The 17704-nt window shown below is 40.1% G+C and overlaps 1 protein-coding gene across 7 annotated transcripts in view; it reads left to right on the forward strand.

The window, feature by feature from the left end:
• kcc (solute carrier family 12 member kcc) overlaps window positions 1–17704 on the forward strand; it is an 836076-nt gene that overhangs the window by 385920 nt on the left and 432452 nt on the right. For 5 of the 7 annotated variants that reach the window (XM_065231461.1, XM_065231466.1, XM_065231462.1 and 2 more), the window contains exon 2: window positions 7130–8004. The exons of the other annotated variants lie outside the window; for them this stretch is intronic. In XM_065231461.1, coding sequence (XP_065087533.1) covers window positions 7860–8004 — 145 coding nt within the window. In that variant the 5' untranslated portion in view covers window positions 7130–7859. The remainder of the gene's footprint in view (window positions 1–7129; window positions 8005–17704) is intronic. 7 annotated transcript variants of the gene reach the window in all.

The following is a 17704-nucleotide window of genomic DNA, read 5'->3' on the forward strand; positions in this document are numbered from 1 at the left end:
ACACATCAAACCATTCCATCGGATCTCTAAAGAAACTCTTGCACAACCTGCCTCCAATCAGAATCATTGGGCTAGCTTGCCAATCACCCAATAACAGCTCTGACGAAAAGGATGCTGATAAAATAAAATAAAACACTTTAAAGTGCATTTCACGCGATCACTTGTACGCTTGAATAAATGCTTTTTTTTTCGTTTTCCTAAACGCTGTGCCGTATTCATCATAATGACTATCGGTTTGTGATTGTCATTCATACTATTTCAAACTTTTTCATTCACTATATTTTCCTGTTAACTAAATACCTCAGTTGGTGTATGATTTTCACAAAATTTCGTTGAACATTTAACTTCAGTAATTTTTTGTAGTAGTGAATTTGAATCGTTTTGCTCATAAAACTTGTGACATGAATCCCAGGGTTTCTTCAAAGTTCTTTTCAAAATTTCCTAGTCGAATTTTGCTATTTTTTCTGAAATACCTTTGAAATTTTCTCCTCAAATTTCTAGAATTTATTTGAAAAACACTCTAAAAATGTTCTGCAAAGGAATCTAGGTTTGCAATTCTCTTCGATTTTTCCCCAAATTCTTTCCAGAATCAGCTAACATTTATTGATTAAGATAGCAATCTTTGAAGTCTCCGTGAATTATTCAACCCAATTTTCTTCTGAATTCCCATGGAGTTCTTATTCAAATATCTTTTAAACTAGGAATTTCACAGCGCTGGTCTCAGAGGGTGTTTCTCTGGTGTACCCTTGAATCTTCCTCTACAACTTTTTTCCATTTGTTGGTAGAATCTTGGGGCAAGACAGCTTTCGATCATGAGTATAATCGGAGTTAATGTTGAGTTACTTTGAGTAACTCGCATTGCTCAACAACATTTACACATAGCAACCTGGTTGTTGTGTTGAAGCCGATGCTGTCAGGGCAGAGATAATTCAGTGGCAACATTTTAAAGGTGCGTAATTGCATTTGTAAATTTGTAATACATATTTCAACATTTTAAGCGGTTCCCTTTCAAACTAAACCTTAACCGAGAAGATATTTCGGCAATGGAAAGGCAATTGCACTTTCGTTTAGCACGCTGCGAAACATTAGCAACCACATAATACGGATTCTGATGAACAATCACAAGAAGGATTCAGGACAGTCTCAGAGAGACTCTGGACAATCCCTAGAAGACTTCGGACAATCTCTGGAAGGATTCCAGTCAATCAAAAACTACAAGGGACAGCCCCATGGGGTTGTACGCAATGGTGATGTAGGACTACATGGTCTTATATAATAAATCAAATTTGTTAACTGCAGCAGGAGCAATCACCACTTGGTGATTGAATAAACAAAGTTTAGTGAAACCAGATGAAATTCAACTTTGAAATCTGTGTTAGGGAAATCGCTTTTCACAGGCAATCGGTGATAATTTTAACTATCATAGCAACAGTTGCGCATTCGTGTATTTAAGTAGTGAAATTTTGAAAAATGATGAAGTCGTTCAGATGCGTAGGAATATTTCTGATCGATTGGTGATAAAATTATTGAAATTGGCAGGGGCAGCTGAGTTATTAACGTTCAAAATCTTTCATAATTTTGTTACATGTTCCATTTTCGGTTTTCACAAAGTGTACCCCCATAAAGAAATCACAGACGTAGTCCTACGTCAAAAGAGGATTTATGACGGAGGGACTCTGAACTAGCCTAGGAGTGATTCCAGACAATTATCCGAAAAGATTTCATACACTCTCAGTACGGCTTCCGGACAGTATCAGAGGGGGCTTCGGGCAAACCCAACAGGGATTCTGGACAGTCAAAATAACGATTTCAGTAAAAATTGAGGGGTATTCATCACAGTCCAGAGAGGATCCCAAACAATCCCAGAAAGGATTCCGTACAATTCCAGGGAGATTCCAGACAATCTCAGGGAGGACTACAGTCATCCCAAACGGAGGATTCTAAAACAATTCTAAGAAGCATGACAAAAAAGAGATGAAGGAATTCTTGCATCCCTTCGACGATCGACATATTGGTGACTTCAGCGTTCGAGCGTTGTTAATGTGTATCTTTATTGAGAATCATATTTTAACTATCTTCCTTTCCTCATTTTTATATTTTGATTTTCTGTTCTATTTACTATCGTACAGATTTGACGTACAAGCAGAAGCAATACTTTTGTGCGCGGAATCTGACGAAATATTGCCTGGAGCCCATGCCAATGATTGTGCTGGGTAATTTTAACATGGACCTGGACATGGCTTCAAATTCTTCGGAGGCAACTAGTGTTGGTGGATGATGCGGGAACTTAATTTTCGTTCGCAACGTTCGCCTTGTCAGTAAAAAGTATAACTCTTACACTTTAAACCATCGCTCAATTTTGCCACTTTTCGAATTGTAGGCTTTTATCTCAGGGCATTTATCATCGTTGCCAATCTGCACCGTACCAGAGTGTGAGCCAACAGCAAAGTCATGCTCCGTTCATCAGAACTCATCTGACAAATCAAACGGCCCTTTTCAGGGTCACAAAAATGTTCTGGCCTTAGAGTTAATTTGAATTTCTATCTTCTCAATGTAATTCTGCAATGCATTACGTGTAAATATTTACATCATTGACAAATCTCAGTTATTCATGACTTTTAGATCTTTGAAAACAACGCGTCAGAATCTGTAATGATTACCTGAGTTTTGTCAAAAAAAAAACGTAAATATTTATGCTGTATGCAGCAAAGAATAGGCAGTCCTGCAGTTTTGTGTTAACTATATGATATGATTAACCATAAATACAACTTTTTACTGCTACTGACCCGGTGGTTGGAAAGGCAGCGAGCTTCGCTACGAGAAATGGGCACTCAGAGAGTCGGGCCAGTTGCTTCAGGATTAGAAGCTTGGTTGCTACCATTTTGCTGGTTCCAGGAATTTCATTCATGCCAAGTTTAGTAGAACTCTTAAACCATCTCTTTTGAAATAAGTTATTGGCCCTGAATAGGGCCGTTTCAGATAGGGAAAATGAACGAAGCTTAACATCCGAAACCATACAGGGTGCGTCCCTGGCGCTTCAGAGCGTACGCTTGGCGTCTTCAGAGTAGGTCACGAATGACGTTTTCCAGCAACACCTCGGGTTTCCTCGTAGATCAGACCAAAGATACGCAACGACAGTCTTGGAAATACCCTGTAAGTTATCATGCAACACCTTACGATGAAGCTTGGCTCCTCCTTCGCCGAGTCCTTTACCTCCCTTGCCACGTCCAGGCAATGTTTATGCTGTTTAAGCTGCCTTCGGGTACGGTTGACAAGAAATGGATGCGAAAAACTTTCCATTTAACTCTAGAGAGCGAGCTCAACACTGACCTGCTTGACGGTCTAAGAAAGAATGATGCTTATTTTGACCATGAATACCTCTTTTATACCTACTCGAAGGTTAAACTCTTCTTGCAAGTTGTTGCATTTTTGTTCTTTCATCGTTTATGATTGATTGAACATTACAAAAATATGGAATAAAACAGAGGAGAAAGCGTGTTCGATTCATCGTAACTGCACCGTAACTAAGCACAATGGCTTGTACCAAGCAGACCGCTCGTAAGTCCACCGGAGGAAAGGCTTCTCCTGAAATCGCCCAGGACTTCAAGACCGATCTGCGCTTCCAGAGCTCGGCCGTTGCAGGAATCCAGAGAGGCCTATCTGGTCGGTCTGTTTGAAGATACCAACCTGTGCGCCATCCACGTCAAGCGTGTCACAATTATGCCAAAGGACATTCAGCAGGCTCGTCGTATTCGTGGTGAACGCTCTTAATGTCTCCGTCGCGTCGAAATCTAACAAAACTGGCCCTTTTTCAGAGCCATTCAAAGATTCCACAAGAGAGTTGGGAAGGAGATTTCTGCTGCTTTCACTGATCGCATCACAATGAATCCTGATCTTAAAATTGCAACCAGCAAGTGCCCTAGAACCAAAAGCGGTGCGATGCTAGTTTTCATTGCTGTGACGACGACTGTAAGGGGTTTAGAAACAGAAGGATGAAAGCAAATTCTCTATCGATTTCCTCTTTTGTGATCACCATGGCTTCACTTACCTATTTCGCACTATTTCTGCTATTTTCTTCTATTTTCTTCTATCATCCACAACAACAATGATATCAATGAATGTTGGCCGTCGAGTTAATGTTATCCGACCTTCTTAGCTGCTCCTCCGTGAATGCTCAGAACTAATCAACTTGCACAGTGCGGTTGTTACTAGAGACCGAGAATTCCTCAACATCTCCACGGCTGTCTCGGGAAAGATAGTTGTGTTAGTGAGGTAGGTTATTTTAAGATCAGGATTCATGTGGTAAGTGATGCGATCGGTTAAAGCAGAATTTGTTTTTTATTTAAATCTAGTGGGGATGGGATAAGGCAAAGTGAAAAATTGCAAGGATGGGGACGGGCCTGGGATTGAACCCCGATCTTCTGCTCAGTAAGCAGAAACGGTAACCACTGAACTACCGAGCCTCGCCGTAATGTTACATCGTCATGTTTCTTCTAGGAATAATTCTCTGATAACTGACTTGGAAAAGCAGCATAAGCATGTACGTGATTGGTCGATTTATTAGTTAATTCGACGCTTTTGGACAATGCTGGACATTTATAACTTTTTCAATAGTTTCTTGTTGAAAATCAACATTCGGAAGCATTGTCGATGCGTAGCCATATTTCTGATCGATTGGTGATAAAATTATTGAAATTGGACCAGGGGCAGCTGAGTTATTAACGTTCAAAATCTTTCAAAATTTTGTTTCATGTTCCATTTACGGTTTTCACAAAGTGTACCCCCATATAGAAATCACAGACGTAGTTCTACGTCAAAAATTGGCAAAGATCACAAGATTTGTTATCAAGATGTTTTCAATGGTAACTAAATCAGTAGTATTATTTTGTTATAATTTGCGTAATGTTGGCTGTTTATTCAACCACAAAGATAACATGGTCAGTTATCAAATTTTGATAACCGGGTATCAGAAATTGTTATCAATTTGGTACAATCCTTTGCTCGGGAATAAGGAACCGTTTGAGTACTGTGGATTTTTGCATCCGTCTACCGGCCATCGATAAGGTATGACAAAATAAGCTACGAGGAGGGAAGAGAGGGGTCTTAAATTGGTAAATATATTACGTCATATGGTCATGGATGTTCCCCTAATCTAAATCTTTTATCAATCATAAAAAAAAATCATGAAAAACTGTGAGAACATTTTACCACAGAAAAACAGACGTAACTCTTTCTCCTCAAACGTCGTACACGCATTTAACGTTCAATTTAAGTATTATTAGTTTTGCGAACCCCCACCGCAGCGCTGACAAGGAATCACTTTGACATTTCTCTACTTTCTATCGAACTTGTATGCAGCATTTTTTAAGACTAGGCAAGTGAGCTTTTTTTTCGATACGTCTGTTTGTCTATGGTTTTAGGATCAATCTAGATATTCCTTGAATTAAAAGGAAAACATTTATTCTATGTGAGATTTAACTCTCAAACTGTTAGGGTAGAGCGCTACTTCGTCGTAATCGCCTATGTCCGTTCTATAGATCAGAAAAGATCAATAATAACAATGATTTCACCGTGCACAAATCAATAATAGGTTTGTTCCGATGCGTTAGTTCATTAACTACAACATAAATCCTGTTAAAGCACATTGTATGAATATTTACGCTCATTATTCTCAAAACAAAAGAAGCGCTCCTAGCGAATCCCCTTTTTCTACGTTTATCCGTAGGAGGAAGAAAATCTAATGGCGTTACAATGCGTTAGGGCGGAATTGAAACTCGTAGAACGAATTTAGAATGGATCATTGAAGATGCTGAGGTTTTGACAGCACCGTACTGTGGCTACCACAGTATTTTACATTGGTTCGTCCGTATACAGTAGCGCCAAATGAAAGCTGTGGTGGGTTCAAAACTCAGCCATCTAAAATGATCCATTCAGAAGCAGTATTAGGTTTTAAGCAATATCGCAACAATTTGTGAATCTTTATCAAATCCAACGATACGTATGGAAAGGTGAATAAATTTAGAAGTCATCTTTGACAGAAATATTCCATTTTTTGTTTGAACTCGTTCAGAAAAGAGAGGTAAAGCACGGGTTGTGCTTAGTAGGATGGAAATTAGATAAAAAACCCTAATAACCCATCTGTTATTAGCAATGCAAAAACTGACGCCTCGGAGTGAACTTCTTTCATCTTTTTCACCGTACCTGCAAAACTCGAACACTCAATCGCTGATATCTTCGCTTCCTCCCGTCGAACGCCACGAATGCGTTCCGAAGAATAAACTGTGTCATGACCATAAACTGCGAACTGCTTGCCAAAATATGTGTGCTCAAAAAGAAACCCGCCAAAAAATGATCTGATTTAAAAATTGAGAATCACGCTGTCCCCGCTGTCGTGTTCGGATTTATTCGACAAACACCCGTCAAGGTCGCCCTCCCGTTGCATCCATACGAACGAATGCAAACGGTAGGTGGTGCGCGTCCATCCGTTGCATCAATCTATACACTCGGTGCGACCGACCATCATCATCATCCGTCTCCATCCGTCATCTCCAAGCGCTAGGTGTCAGAACCGTCGTCGTCGTCGTCGTCGTCGATAGTTGCGATGCAAGTTCATCACCTGCCCGCTGAGAGCACAGTGACCATCATGCGACAACGTCAACCGTCAAAAGGTGGTCACTGTGGATGACGGATGGTGGGGAGGTACCGCATACCTTATCTACGTCACTCCGGAAAGCGAACCAAAACACTTGCCAAACCAATTATTACGGTCCACACATCGCAGCATCGGGTCGGGTCGGTCAAGTGTTTGGGGATTGACGAATACATGATCGAAACCGATGACGAACGATGGGGGGTGAAAGACAGCGGTGTGTCCGGGGTTTTTTTGAAAGAGGGTCAGCGTGGTTCTCAAGCAGTGTCTGGGAGAATCCTCTTCCAAACCGCGTCAGACGGTCAGAGTGGTCGCCAAATAGACTTTCGAGTGCCAAAACAGAACACCATCCATATCGGAAGCGGTGGCAAAGCAGCGAAGCCGAAAAGAAAACATGGTCATGAAGGAGTATTATTAATATCTCGTCTTGCGAAAGAATCTCGAGTTCAATTTCTGTAGTTTCGTCTCCCCCGTTATTAGGTTTGTCAATAGCAATTTTCTGCGGAACGGTGAACGGTGCGAAAATTTTCAGTGTGCCCCCGTCGAAGACGAAATCGAGAGTATGAGTGTGTGAAGATGGAAAATTGATTTTGATAACTCATCTGCTGCTGTGAACTGGATTGTGCCAGCCGAGGGGAGACCCAGCTGTTGTTTCCGACTCTCGACAAACTTGAAGGTAGTGGAGCAGTAGAAGAAAGGGATCCGAACGAACTTGGATAGTGTGTGATAGTGTGTGCAAGCGGAGAAGCGACGAAGCAACCGGAGCAGCTGGAGAAGTTTTCAAGAGAATGAAAGCAATGCAATTTTGATTCGGAACAGGTGTCGTCGGTTGAGCACGGATGAAAGAAAAGTGATGTTGATTTGAAAACTTTTTGCTCGGGAAAATTGGTGTTTTGAATGTTTTGATTAGTTAAGCACCTGCAATCTCTACGTAACGGAAGTGACGTCGATTGACTCCGATTAACAACTGAAATTAAAGCGCACAACTGAAAACTCATCACAATTTTATATCGTGATGCAGTCGTAAAAATTCGTCCTGCTCGATTGAAACTACATAAGTTTAAAGTATAGCGCGTGAACGTGATTCAATTGTTGTGAACTGAAAGCTCATTTTATTCGGTAGTGTAAAGCAAAAGTTTCATCGACCAACCTAGTAGAACAGAGTTAGTTCAGTGAGTGCTCGGAGGGTCAAGCTAACACAATAGGAGACATGGCTGAGGATTGCGATAAAACTGCTGTCGCCAGCAAAGGTGGCGATGTGGAAAAGGCCGCAAGCAAACTTGCTAGTCCTGCGCTGCAGCAAAAGTCGGCCGGAGCGGCAGCTTCGCCAAATAAGGCAGCCACCGGTGGAACAGGTAAGAATTTAAATTATACAGGATTCATCAAGCTATTGATATTGAATTTGTATACTAGCATTAGGGGGTGGTATGACGAAAGAAATATGTAGTTGACTTCCTGCTCAGTACTGAAAGCTTAAAGGCTTATTCGTTTATAAAGAGGTTTATTCATCTTAAAAAAAAAACAAAGCACAACTAAATTAATTTGATTCAATCGAATGCAATTTTCGAATAAGATAAGACATTTCCATTATATAGAGAGTGCCTGAAAGTTTGCTTTTCAAATTCGTTTATTTAACAGGGCCACATGAATGCACATTGGACGGCAACTTGATTGCGGTTTTTTCCATAGGTGTCACTAAGATGTTGGGCTGGGGGCAGGCCCTAGCTAAAAACACATACACCATTCGGGGGATTACTTCATACTGTTACTTAACTTACTACCTATTACTTACTTACTTACTTACCGGTAAAAAATTTACAAACTAGTTATAGATAAAATTTCCAAGGGAAATATTTTTTTTTATTAATTACTTTATTTGTACAGGCTCAATCGAATAAACTTTACAGAGCCGAGGTATCATTTTTGTTATACATTATTGATGTCTCAAATTTTAAGTTAAAGAAGCAGAACCAGATACTCGCGGTTATCTCGAGGTTAGTGGAGATTTATAATTTTTTTGGATGGGAAAAGGGAGAAAGAGGTTTGAAATGTTGTTTACGATACAAATATTATATTAATCTTGAACTTATTTCTATTCATCTTGAAAACAAACATAAAAAACCCACACGTACAAAATGCAAACTAAACACAAGGAATTATTTCAATATGTTAGTTTTTTGCGGAATCCTGAGAAAATTTAATTATTGTTTGAGGCATAATCATTGTGGGAAATGTGAGATTTTTAGGTTTAAAGGAGAATTCGAATGAAACTTATTGTGAAATTAGGCATCTCACTTTATTTCACAAGTTTTAGTTTTATCGCAAACCTTTTCCCGTGCACAATTTAATGGATTTGTGTTATCTTTGCATGTAGGGGAAATGGATGTAATGTCGGCCTAAATGCCTCTAATTTGGGCCCATACACGAATTCAGCAATCGACTAAATTTTCAATAGCGACTAAAAACATCCATTAGCACCGTTCCAATGACGAGTTCATCTAGATACAATTGATAAATCGCAGATATTTAGCGATGGGCCCAATCTTAGATCCATAGGCCAACATTAGAGCCATTTCCCCAATATATTTAATGTGAAAAAAAAATATTATGAGGGCTGACTGCCAAATTGATTTATGATTAATTCCGAAAAAAATATGTAAGATGTAAATGATGTAAATCGCCCCCTTAATGCCCTAAGAATGGAGGGACGAAAGATATTTTTTTTAGTAATTATGTTCACAAGTGAAAACGATTAGCAATTTCCCGGTTTTTCCCGTTTTTCAAGCAATTTTGGGCATCTTCCTGATTGTGCTATAACGTATAACGTAAAAACTACTAAAGGTAATTCCATGGGACAAATTTTCTTTAAATCCTTCGTTTATTAGGCCTTTTAAAAATATGGTTCGACGCCCTGCCGGGCAGCCATGCGGCAGTTGGCTGGAACCTTAGCCACGACTGATGAAAAGATGGATGTCGACATGTTCTTCTACTGTTTCGTGGCCTTGGCGATCAGTTGCTCCTCCGTTTTGGCCACGAAATTATTGGAATAGATCCTCCGTTTGAGGTTCGCTTAAAATTTTGCTACCGGTCGCAGCTGGGAGATGTTGGGAAGGTTGGCGGTCTTTGGCACAACGTTTATCTCCAGTCGTTTTTTTTTTATTTTTTTTTACCAGCCATCAGCTGCTCCTTCTGGGTGATTGCCTGCTGCTCAGACACGGCCGGTCTCGACTGACGCTTCTGCATAAAAATGTCCATCTTGTCCAGGTATTTCTTCGCCGTTTGAGAGTTTGGCCAGTAGCTCCGACCTCCCAGCCCAAGATGCGGAACGATGAAGCTACCTTTCCCCGGTCTTCCTTTCCAGATTCTACTGCACTTTGCCAGGCTTCCGTTTGACACTCCCGCCTTTCTCTATAAGGGAGAGGATGTTGTAAATGCTGGATCGGTTATATCCGGCGGACACGAAGTGCCTCACGATCTCCATCTTCTTCGCTCCGAGGTGGAGCTGGCAATACGAACAAATCATCGAGCGTAGTTGCTTGACTGTTTTCGCCTGGGGGCAAGACAGCTTTTGATCATGAGTAAAATTTGAGTTAATTTTGAGCAACTCTGAGTAACTCGAGTTGCTCAACAAGCGATGCACGATAACTCAGCATCCTGGTTGTGTTTATTCCCCAACTGTCAAAGAAAGACGTTCAATGGTGATAAATATTCCTAAATTATGCAGCTTCCCATGGTCGAAAAGTGAATCCTGATGAATGTGAGCATCTAAGTGGAAAAGCTGTATAAATAAAGAGAGAAAATGGTGGTTTACACTGGATAATCATCCATGGATAGATCCCATAACCTTTCTACTGCTTCGAGCCATTCCTTTGTAAGCCATTTTCATCCAAATCTAGGGCAGGTTTTTATCGGTTGACGTTGACCATAGCATTTGCAAATTCAAAATATGAAAAATTTAAGTAAATTGACCACAGTTTCAATATTCGAAAGGCATCAAAGTTACGACTACTACTTTGAAATAGTATTCTCTAACTTTTGTCTGAATGCCCAAGAACTAGTGCAGAACTTTGAGGCAGTAACCTCATAGTTCTGCACTAACACTTGGGCATTCAGAGAAGTATAGAAAAATAATCCATTTGGTTGGTGGTTGTCATGATTTTCAGAAAAAATAACTACAAGCATTTCTAATTGCCACTAATTGCGACCCGAGATTAATAGAAAGCAATACATTGTCATCGTATAGCCATATTTAAAATTTTAAGTTTCCATAAAACCAAATCAAGCTCCCATCCATCTTGAATTCTCAACTTATTCATTCCTATTTGAGATGATGAAATTTGCAATTGTAGATGTGCAGAACCTCTGATTTGCCAAGCACATGAAGGCCTCATAAATTACGTCTAGCTGGGTGATACGGATACATTTTTCATGTTAGGCCATCTTCGGATATGGCATTTTTACCTTATTTCCCTTCAAAGCAAAATTCTTAGATTTCATGCTGTGAATGAATTCATGTGATTAAATAAGGATTTGTATCAAGAATATAATAAAATAATTCTGGTTCTCCTCCTCCTCTGACACATAATGTTTATTCACACTGTGGTTTGTATTTGTTGATGAATATACATAAGGCCAGACTTCTTTGATCATTCTTAAGTAATTATGAGTTACTCAAATTTACTCGTAGGAAAAATATTAACTTTGAGTACAGCTGGCTTGCCCCTAGATTTTCGCCATGGCTGCTGCAAATCAACTGATAACGCCGTCAATTTTTTTTTTCTTTATACAACAGGGTTGCTATGATTAGCGATTGGTGGTGATTGGATTCACCACCAGGTGGCAGGGTAATCGCATGAAAAATCGCTGAAATCAGTCCATTTTATTCAGTGCATACGAGCATAAAACCGAATGCAATTGAGCCGGAAAGATCAATAGGTTTCTAAGACTTACATACGTAGCATTTTTCCTCGATAATGAATTTGGTAAGGCCTTCATCAGATGTGTCTAACTACCTTTAAAATTCGCTAAAACGCTGAACAGGATTTAGTTGGATTTTTCTCAAACATTTCCAGTTTTAGAACCAGTTCCATCAACAAAATTCTTCGCTGAATTCTTCTAAAACAAGAACATTGGGGTGGAAATATTCTTTCTGGAAGCCCCTTGAACTTTGCTACATTCCAATCCAGAAGTTTGTTGTTGGATTGTTTTTTAATTTTATGTTTTTTTTTATCTCTTTAAGTATTCACTGAAAGTTTATTCCATCCAAGGGGCAAGACAGCTCAAATTGTATAATTTCTGAATTGATTTTGAGGTACCTTGAGTAACTCACATTGCTCAGAGGGCAAGATCACTGTCATTTGCTTTCGCACTTTTCACATCATAGTAACATTTGAAGGTGCACCTTCATGCGAAGCCGAAAAGCTGCTGTCATACAAAACAACAATAAAAGAACACATGTTGAAAGAACTCAATTACTCAGCGAAACCTGGAGACACTTATATATCTTATATGATTGTCCGGCTTGATATGGTGGAAAAACTCGATCTGCCTGCCTGAGTACTCAAAATACGTCGATACTCGTCGAAATTCCCATCGCTTGACAAACTGCCGTTAGATGAAACTGCAAACCGAGCTCTGAATTACCACTGTGCCGTTCTACCACAGAGATAACTCTAAGACTAGAAGGTCCCGAAGAAACGAGCTCAACTTTTTGGCTCAGCTCTAGTACTATATTCGGTCCCAAGCTAATCGATACACCCCTCGAAACATAGGAAAATCCACTAACCCCTCATTTTATCTGTCAAACTTTCATAGCGAATCAAAACAAACATAGTGTAGTACTAGAATGCTGACTAGAATGGGGTACGTTGTTCGTTTGCTTGGGACCAATAGGCTAGTCAAGTAGTGAGCCAATTTAAAATCGTTAGTTTCGTATTGATTGTTGGTTCTACTGACGGTGGAAATCCATCCCTCAAGTTTTGGTGATCCTGCTGTGCCTTCCGGAAGGTCGTCATACGGTCCCGTTTCTGCAATACACCACTGAGATTTTGCTGCGGCCGTCGACGGAAGTCTCCGTTGAAGTAGAAAATCACTACGTCGTCGACACGCGTACACTTACAACCAAGTGATGTACAGCTAGAGGATATATTTCTTTCAAAATGAAAAAAATGTTTTGTTTTCGCCATTTTATTAATATCTTGTTCTATTATTTATTTTATTCGGAGCATGTTTCCTTCTTTGGTTTCTCGTTGGCTAAGTCTAGGAGTTGAATATGTTGTTCTTCTCCATCTGTTTTATGATCAGCGAGTGATTGGTAGCGGTCTTGTGAGCTTGATCACGTCTCATGACGATCCTGTACTTGATGGTCGTGGGAATGCAAAGAGAAAGCCGACGACAATAATCTGTCAGTTTGATTTGTACTTCGTCTTCCTGACCGGTTTTCACTTCGATTTCGTCCGGTAGATAGGTTTGTAGCCCCGACGCATTCATCGGAAACATTGGCAGCGGTTAGTTCATCATCCTCCTCCTCTTTGGCTTCGGAAATGACGGCGGCTGCACTGATGCTCGGCAGAACACTCCGCGGGGGTAATGGTTGGTAGTGTTGCCTTCGGAGCTGGATTGATTCGTCATGGTGCATGGTGCCATCGAGAAAGGGATCGGAGTTACAGTTATTCCCACATTGACTGGTGATGACTTTTCCAATGGGACTGCAGTTACAACTACTGGAGCAATCGAAGTTGATGGGATATTATAAGTGGAATTCCAGATGTTTAGAAGAATAGCTGTTGGGAGAGCTTGTTTGATCAGAGATGATCCTTTCGGAGTGACGACTGGGACTATTTAGTTGCTGAGAAGAAAGAACATCTACTGAAATTTGGTTGGAAGTGAAGGGTTTTCTTGGTAGTAAGCAGGCACCGGCACAGGTTCTTCCATAATATTCAAGCTATTCGAAAGCCTCTGAAAACACTAGGGCCTACTTTATTTAAAAACAAAATTGACGTCTAATATGAGACGCATATCCTTAAAGGTAGTAAAAATCAATGAACGTCGATTAACAATTGAGGTACATTTAGCTACTCACGAGTTACTCGGTGCAAAAAACTACAAGGGACAAGGGACAAGGGTTGTACCCAATGGTGACGTAGGAACACGTGGTCTTATATAATAAATCTTATTTTTTAACTGCAGCAGGAGGTTGTGATTTTTGTAGGAACAGGAATTTGAGCGGGGTTCTCTCTGTTTATACTCTTTAGTATGACACGCTTGACATAGATGGCCCACAGCGACTTACGAAGAGCTACTGATTCCGATAAATAGCGGCGCAGCTTCTTCCTTTTTCTATGGATGCTGATGTGGTCTGAAGCTCGCTGCTTGCAGGCAGCCTCTCGTTTTTTACTTGAGAACCCCACCACTCACCACGCGGTGATTGAATAAACACCGTTTGGTGAGACCGGATGGAATTCAACTTTAAAATCTGTGTTAGGGAAACCCCTTTTCGCAGGCAATCGGTGATAATTTTTAATTATCATAGCAACAATTGCACATTCGATTTGAAAAATGTTGAAGTCTTAAATTTAACCGATGCTTAGAAATATATCTGATCGATTGGTGATAAATTTATTGCAATTGGTTCAGGGGCAGTTAAGCTATTAACGTTCAAAATCTTACATAATTTTGTTACATGTCCCATTTTCAGTTTTCACAAAGTGTACCCCCACATAGAAATCATAGACGTAGTCCTACGTCAAAAACATCTCAGAGTAAACCTGTCTCACCCCTTGATTCCATCCTTTGAATTTTCATGCAATTCACCTCAGAATCGTCTTAAAATTTTGCTGATAATAATACGGGTGTTCTCCTCTAAATTTACTAGAAATTCTTCTTAAAATTCTTAAAAAAAAAGTTTGCTTAAAGATTCCCTTGGAAATATCTTCAAAATTTCCTTAAAACAAATAATGGTATGTATTGACTGGGAGTGGAGGAATACTAACGTTAACGACTTCTCAATCCCGAATAAATCAAACGATTTTAATTTAAACAGATTAAATTAAAATCGTCTGATTTCTTTAAACTGTTCGCAGAGTTCCTTTTTTATCTATTTCGTTTATTTGGAAGGCTTTACGAAGCCGATAATTCATTGTTCATTATTTGTAACAAAATTTACTTAATTCTAAGTCTAGTATGAGTTGGGCCGAATGCTCGCGGCTTACCTGAAGTTAGAGGGGTATATTATCGAAGGATAGGATCAAGGGATATTTGGGGTGAGTTTTCGGCGGATTTATTTTAGAAATATACCCTCAAAATTATTTTCGCTTAGTATTTCCTTTGAATTCGTCATCTTTTCTGCAGGATGTTCCTCCTCTTCTCAAGAGTATGTGTTTGACACATTAAACCTGTCAATATTGCATTCAGAGCGTCACAATCAAAGATTTCAGGATTCATCAGCATACACTTTGAGTGTGTGTGTATTTATTTCCTCTATTCCCCACTGGTCGGCAGTGTTATTATGGAAGAACTCTCTCTACAATGTCGGATTTATGGTCATTGTAGACAGTTTTAGTCCGGGAGTTAGGCGGTGATAACTCTATTGCAGATCCAGCAACCCATTTCAGAATGTCTGGAGAGTCACGCCCATTCCGAGGTTACTTTCACTTACAATAAGCCCCGCATGTATGTATTACCTCTATCAATTGGATATTAGTATTACGAACACACTTCCAGTTTCAAAATGTTCTTTTGAATCCTGGCACGTATTTAGTTTATTTTATTATTGTTAAAAGTATTTGGACAGGTCTCACCATGGTTTTTGGATCCTCCAATCCATGGGTTTGATGATGATGGTCGTGATTCACACAAATTTGCCGATTGCTGGTGGAGGAGGAAACTTCTGTTCGGGCTGCAACTCTGCCGGGGACAATTATCCTTTCCCGCTTTCGCTACAACACCTGGCAAAAACTGCGTGAAATGCAAATCACACCAACCAAAGCAGGTTGTAACGGGCTTTTTTTCTATGCTATAGAATAGACATACTATCATGCGCAGCTTCCGATAATCGGATAATCAATTTGGGTTGGAAGCGGGGACTGAGGCTCGGAGTAGGACTAGTTGATCCTGCGTCACTTTTGGTCGCAGGCCCAAAACACTCTTCTCTCTTCACTGCAACCGGAAAAAGGAAGCCACTCGCGCATCCGCCGGTACCGCCGATTATGGGAACTAGCCGCAAACACCGATCGAAATTGCACACGAAAAAGAAAATCCGAAAATCCGTAACTAGTAGAGGACCAGACTTGCGTGTGTCTCGACTTAGAAAAGTTTTTTTTTTCCGAAACTAACCTTTCAATGAAGCAGTAGAATTGACGCTTTTTTAGTAAGTTTTAAAATTATCGCCTCAATTTAGATGGATAAATCCTACAGAGAAGGAACGAAAAGGCAAATAAACTTAGTTGAGCGTTTTTACGCGTTAGTTGGAACAGACAACACCGCATGCAATGGTCAGGAATTTGATTTTCACTTAATGCACTTTTCAACGCCACTTCTGTATTTTCACATTAATTTTTTTTTTAAAAGAAAATGTAAATTTTTAACATTTTCACAAGCACGAATAAGACGCAGCAAATGAAAAGCACGCCATTTTTGCAGCGCGGCCTGCTTCGATCTCATCAGCACACACTTTGAGTGAAACCGAAATTGACAGGTTTTATGAGTCAAATGCATAATTTACAACCTCTTCTTTTAACTTAAATGTACCAAATATCGTTATAACAGTTAAAGGTTTCAAGGTTTCTAATTCCGTAAAACTTTTGGGGTCCTTCTTGCAAAGGCTGCATTTATCCTTATTACCGTCATCAAATATATTCCCCTTCTTTTTTCATATCCATGTGTTCACCATGTACACCTTTGATTGAGATATCATATTTCAGCAATCGTGATAAACCTTCCTTTGATTATAAGTAATGCATACCAGTAGATTTGCGTAGAAAATGGGAAATTGAGCCCAAACGAGAGCTTGCCATGGCAGCGAACAACCATAACGCATGGATTCAAATGTCCATCACCGTAGGTAAACCAAATCGAGTTTAATACCACTTCCCACTCGATTCATACTCGTCCAGAACCTTGACTTTGATGATCCAAGTCTCATCATTTCCATTCCTCGTTCAACTACCGTACTGATAGCTTTTATCCTCTCCGTTAGCTGCGTTCATATCCATCTATGTAATCTATATATGCACTTGAACTGGGTGGCTCACTGAATGCACCATAACTATCGAATCAAGCCAGGCGGTAATGTATCCCGATTTGCAACTAAAATGGAAATAATGCACACCATGGGACGATCACGACGACGACGACGAAACCGGTCGGTGATGAAGCTGAACTTTGCACCTGCACCATTTGTGAATGCATTACACGTGTGCACCTGGAAGCACCTTCTATTGCGCCGCTCTGCAGGAGTATTACCATCATGTCTCTAATATCTAGAGCTTGAATTACGACCTCTGTGACTCAGTCTGCTTGGTTTCCGGAACCAGAGGCCTTCAGTTGGAATATGAAATTTTGCCAATCCGTACACGTTCCGAGCATGAATGGGTAATTGCATTAAAATTGAAATTTATGCTTTCGTGGGTGGAAACTTTCACCCAAATTCGATGCGAAATCCGGAGAAAGTTTCGCTTACAAGAATTTCAATTTTGAACGCTGAATGCCATTCATCAACCGGAACTGAAGCGCGCTTCAAGGATGATAAAAGCTAATTGGCCGCTTTGTACGGCTTCTATCTGAGCAAGGGGCAATCAATCGAATACCGGAAAGTCAATCACGCCCAGCAGCTCAGTACCCTTGTCCGAATGATCATAATAAAAAAGGCACCGAAAAACGGATGTCCTTTATCTCGTCTGCCAACCGGTGCGACATTGTTATTTGGGAACGAAGGAGCATCGGGTTCACGATTAGCTCAAATTAGAAAAGTTTTTTTCTATTTTCCCTGCGGGTAATTTCCCACATTTTGCGAATATTTTTTCTTGCACACATAGCAACCAACCGAGCTAACGCCCT

The sequence above is a fragment of the Ochlerotatus camptorhynchus genome, unplaced genomic scaffold (genome assembly GCF_037179485.1).
Source record: "Ochlerotatus camptorhynchus isolate MF236.1 unplaced genomic scaffold, CSIRO-AGI_Acam_v1.1 ptg000357l, whole genome shotgun sequence".
Classification (NCBI taxonomy): Eukaryota; Metazoa; Arthropoda; class Insecta; order Diptera; family Culicidae; genus Ochlerotatus; species Ochlerotatus camptorhynchus.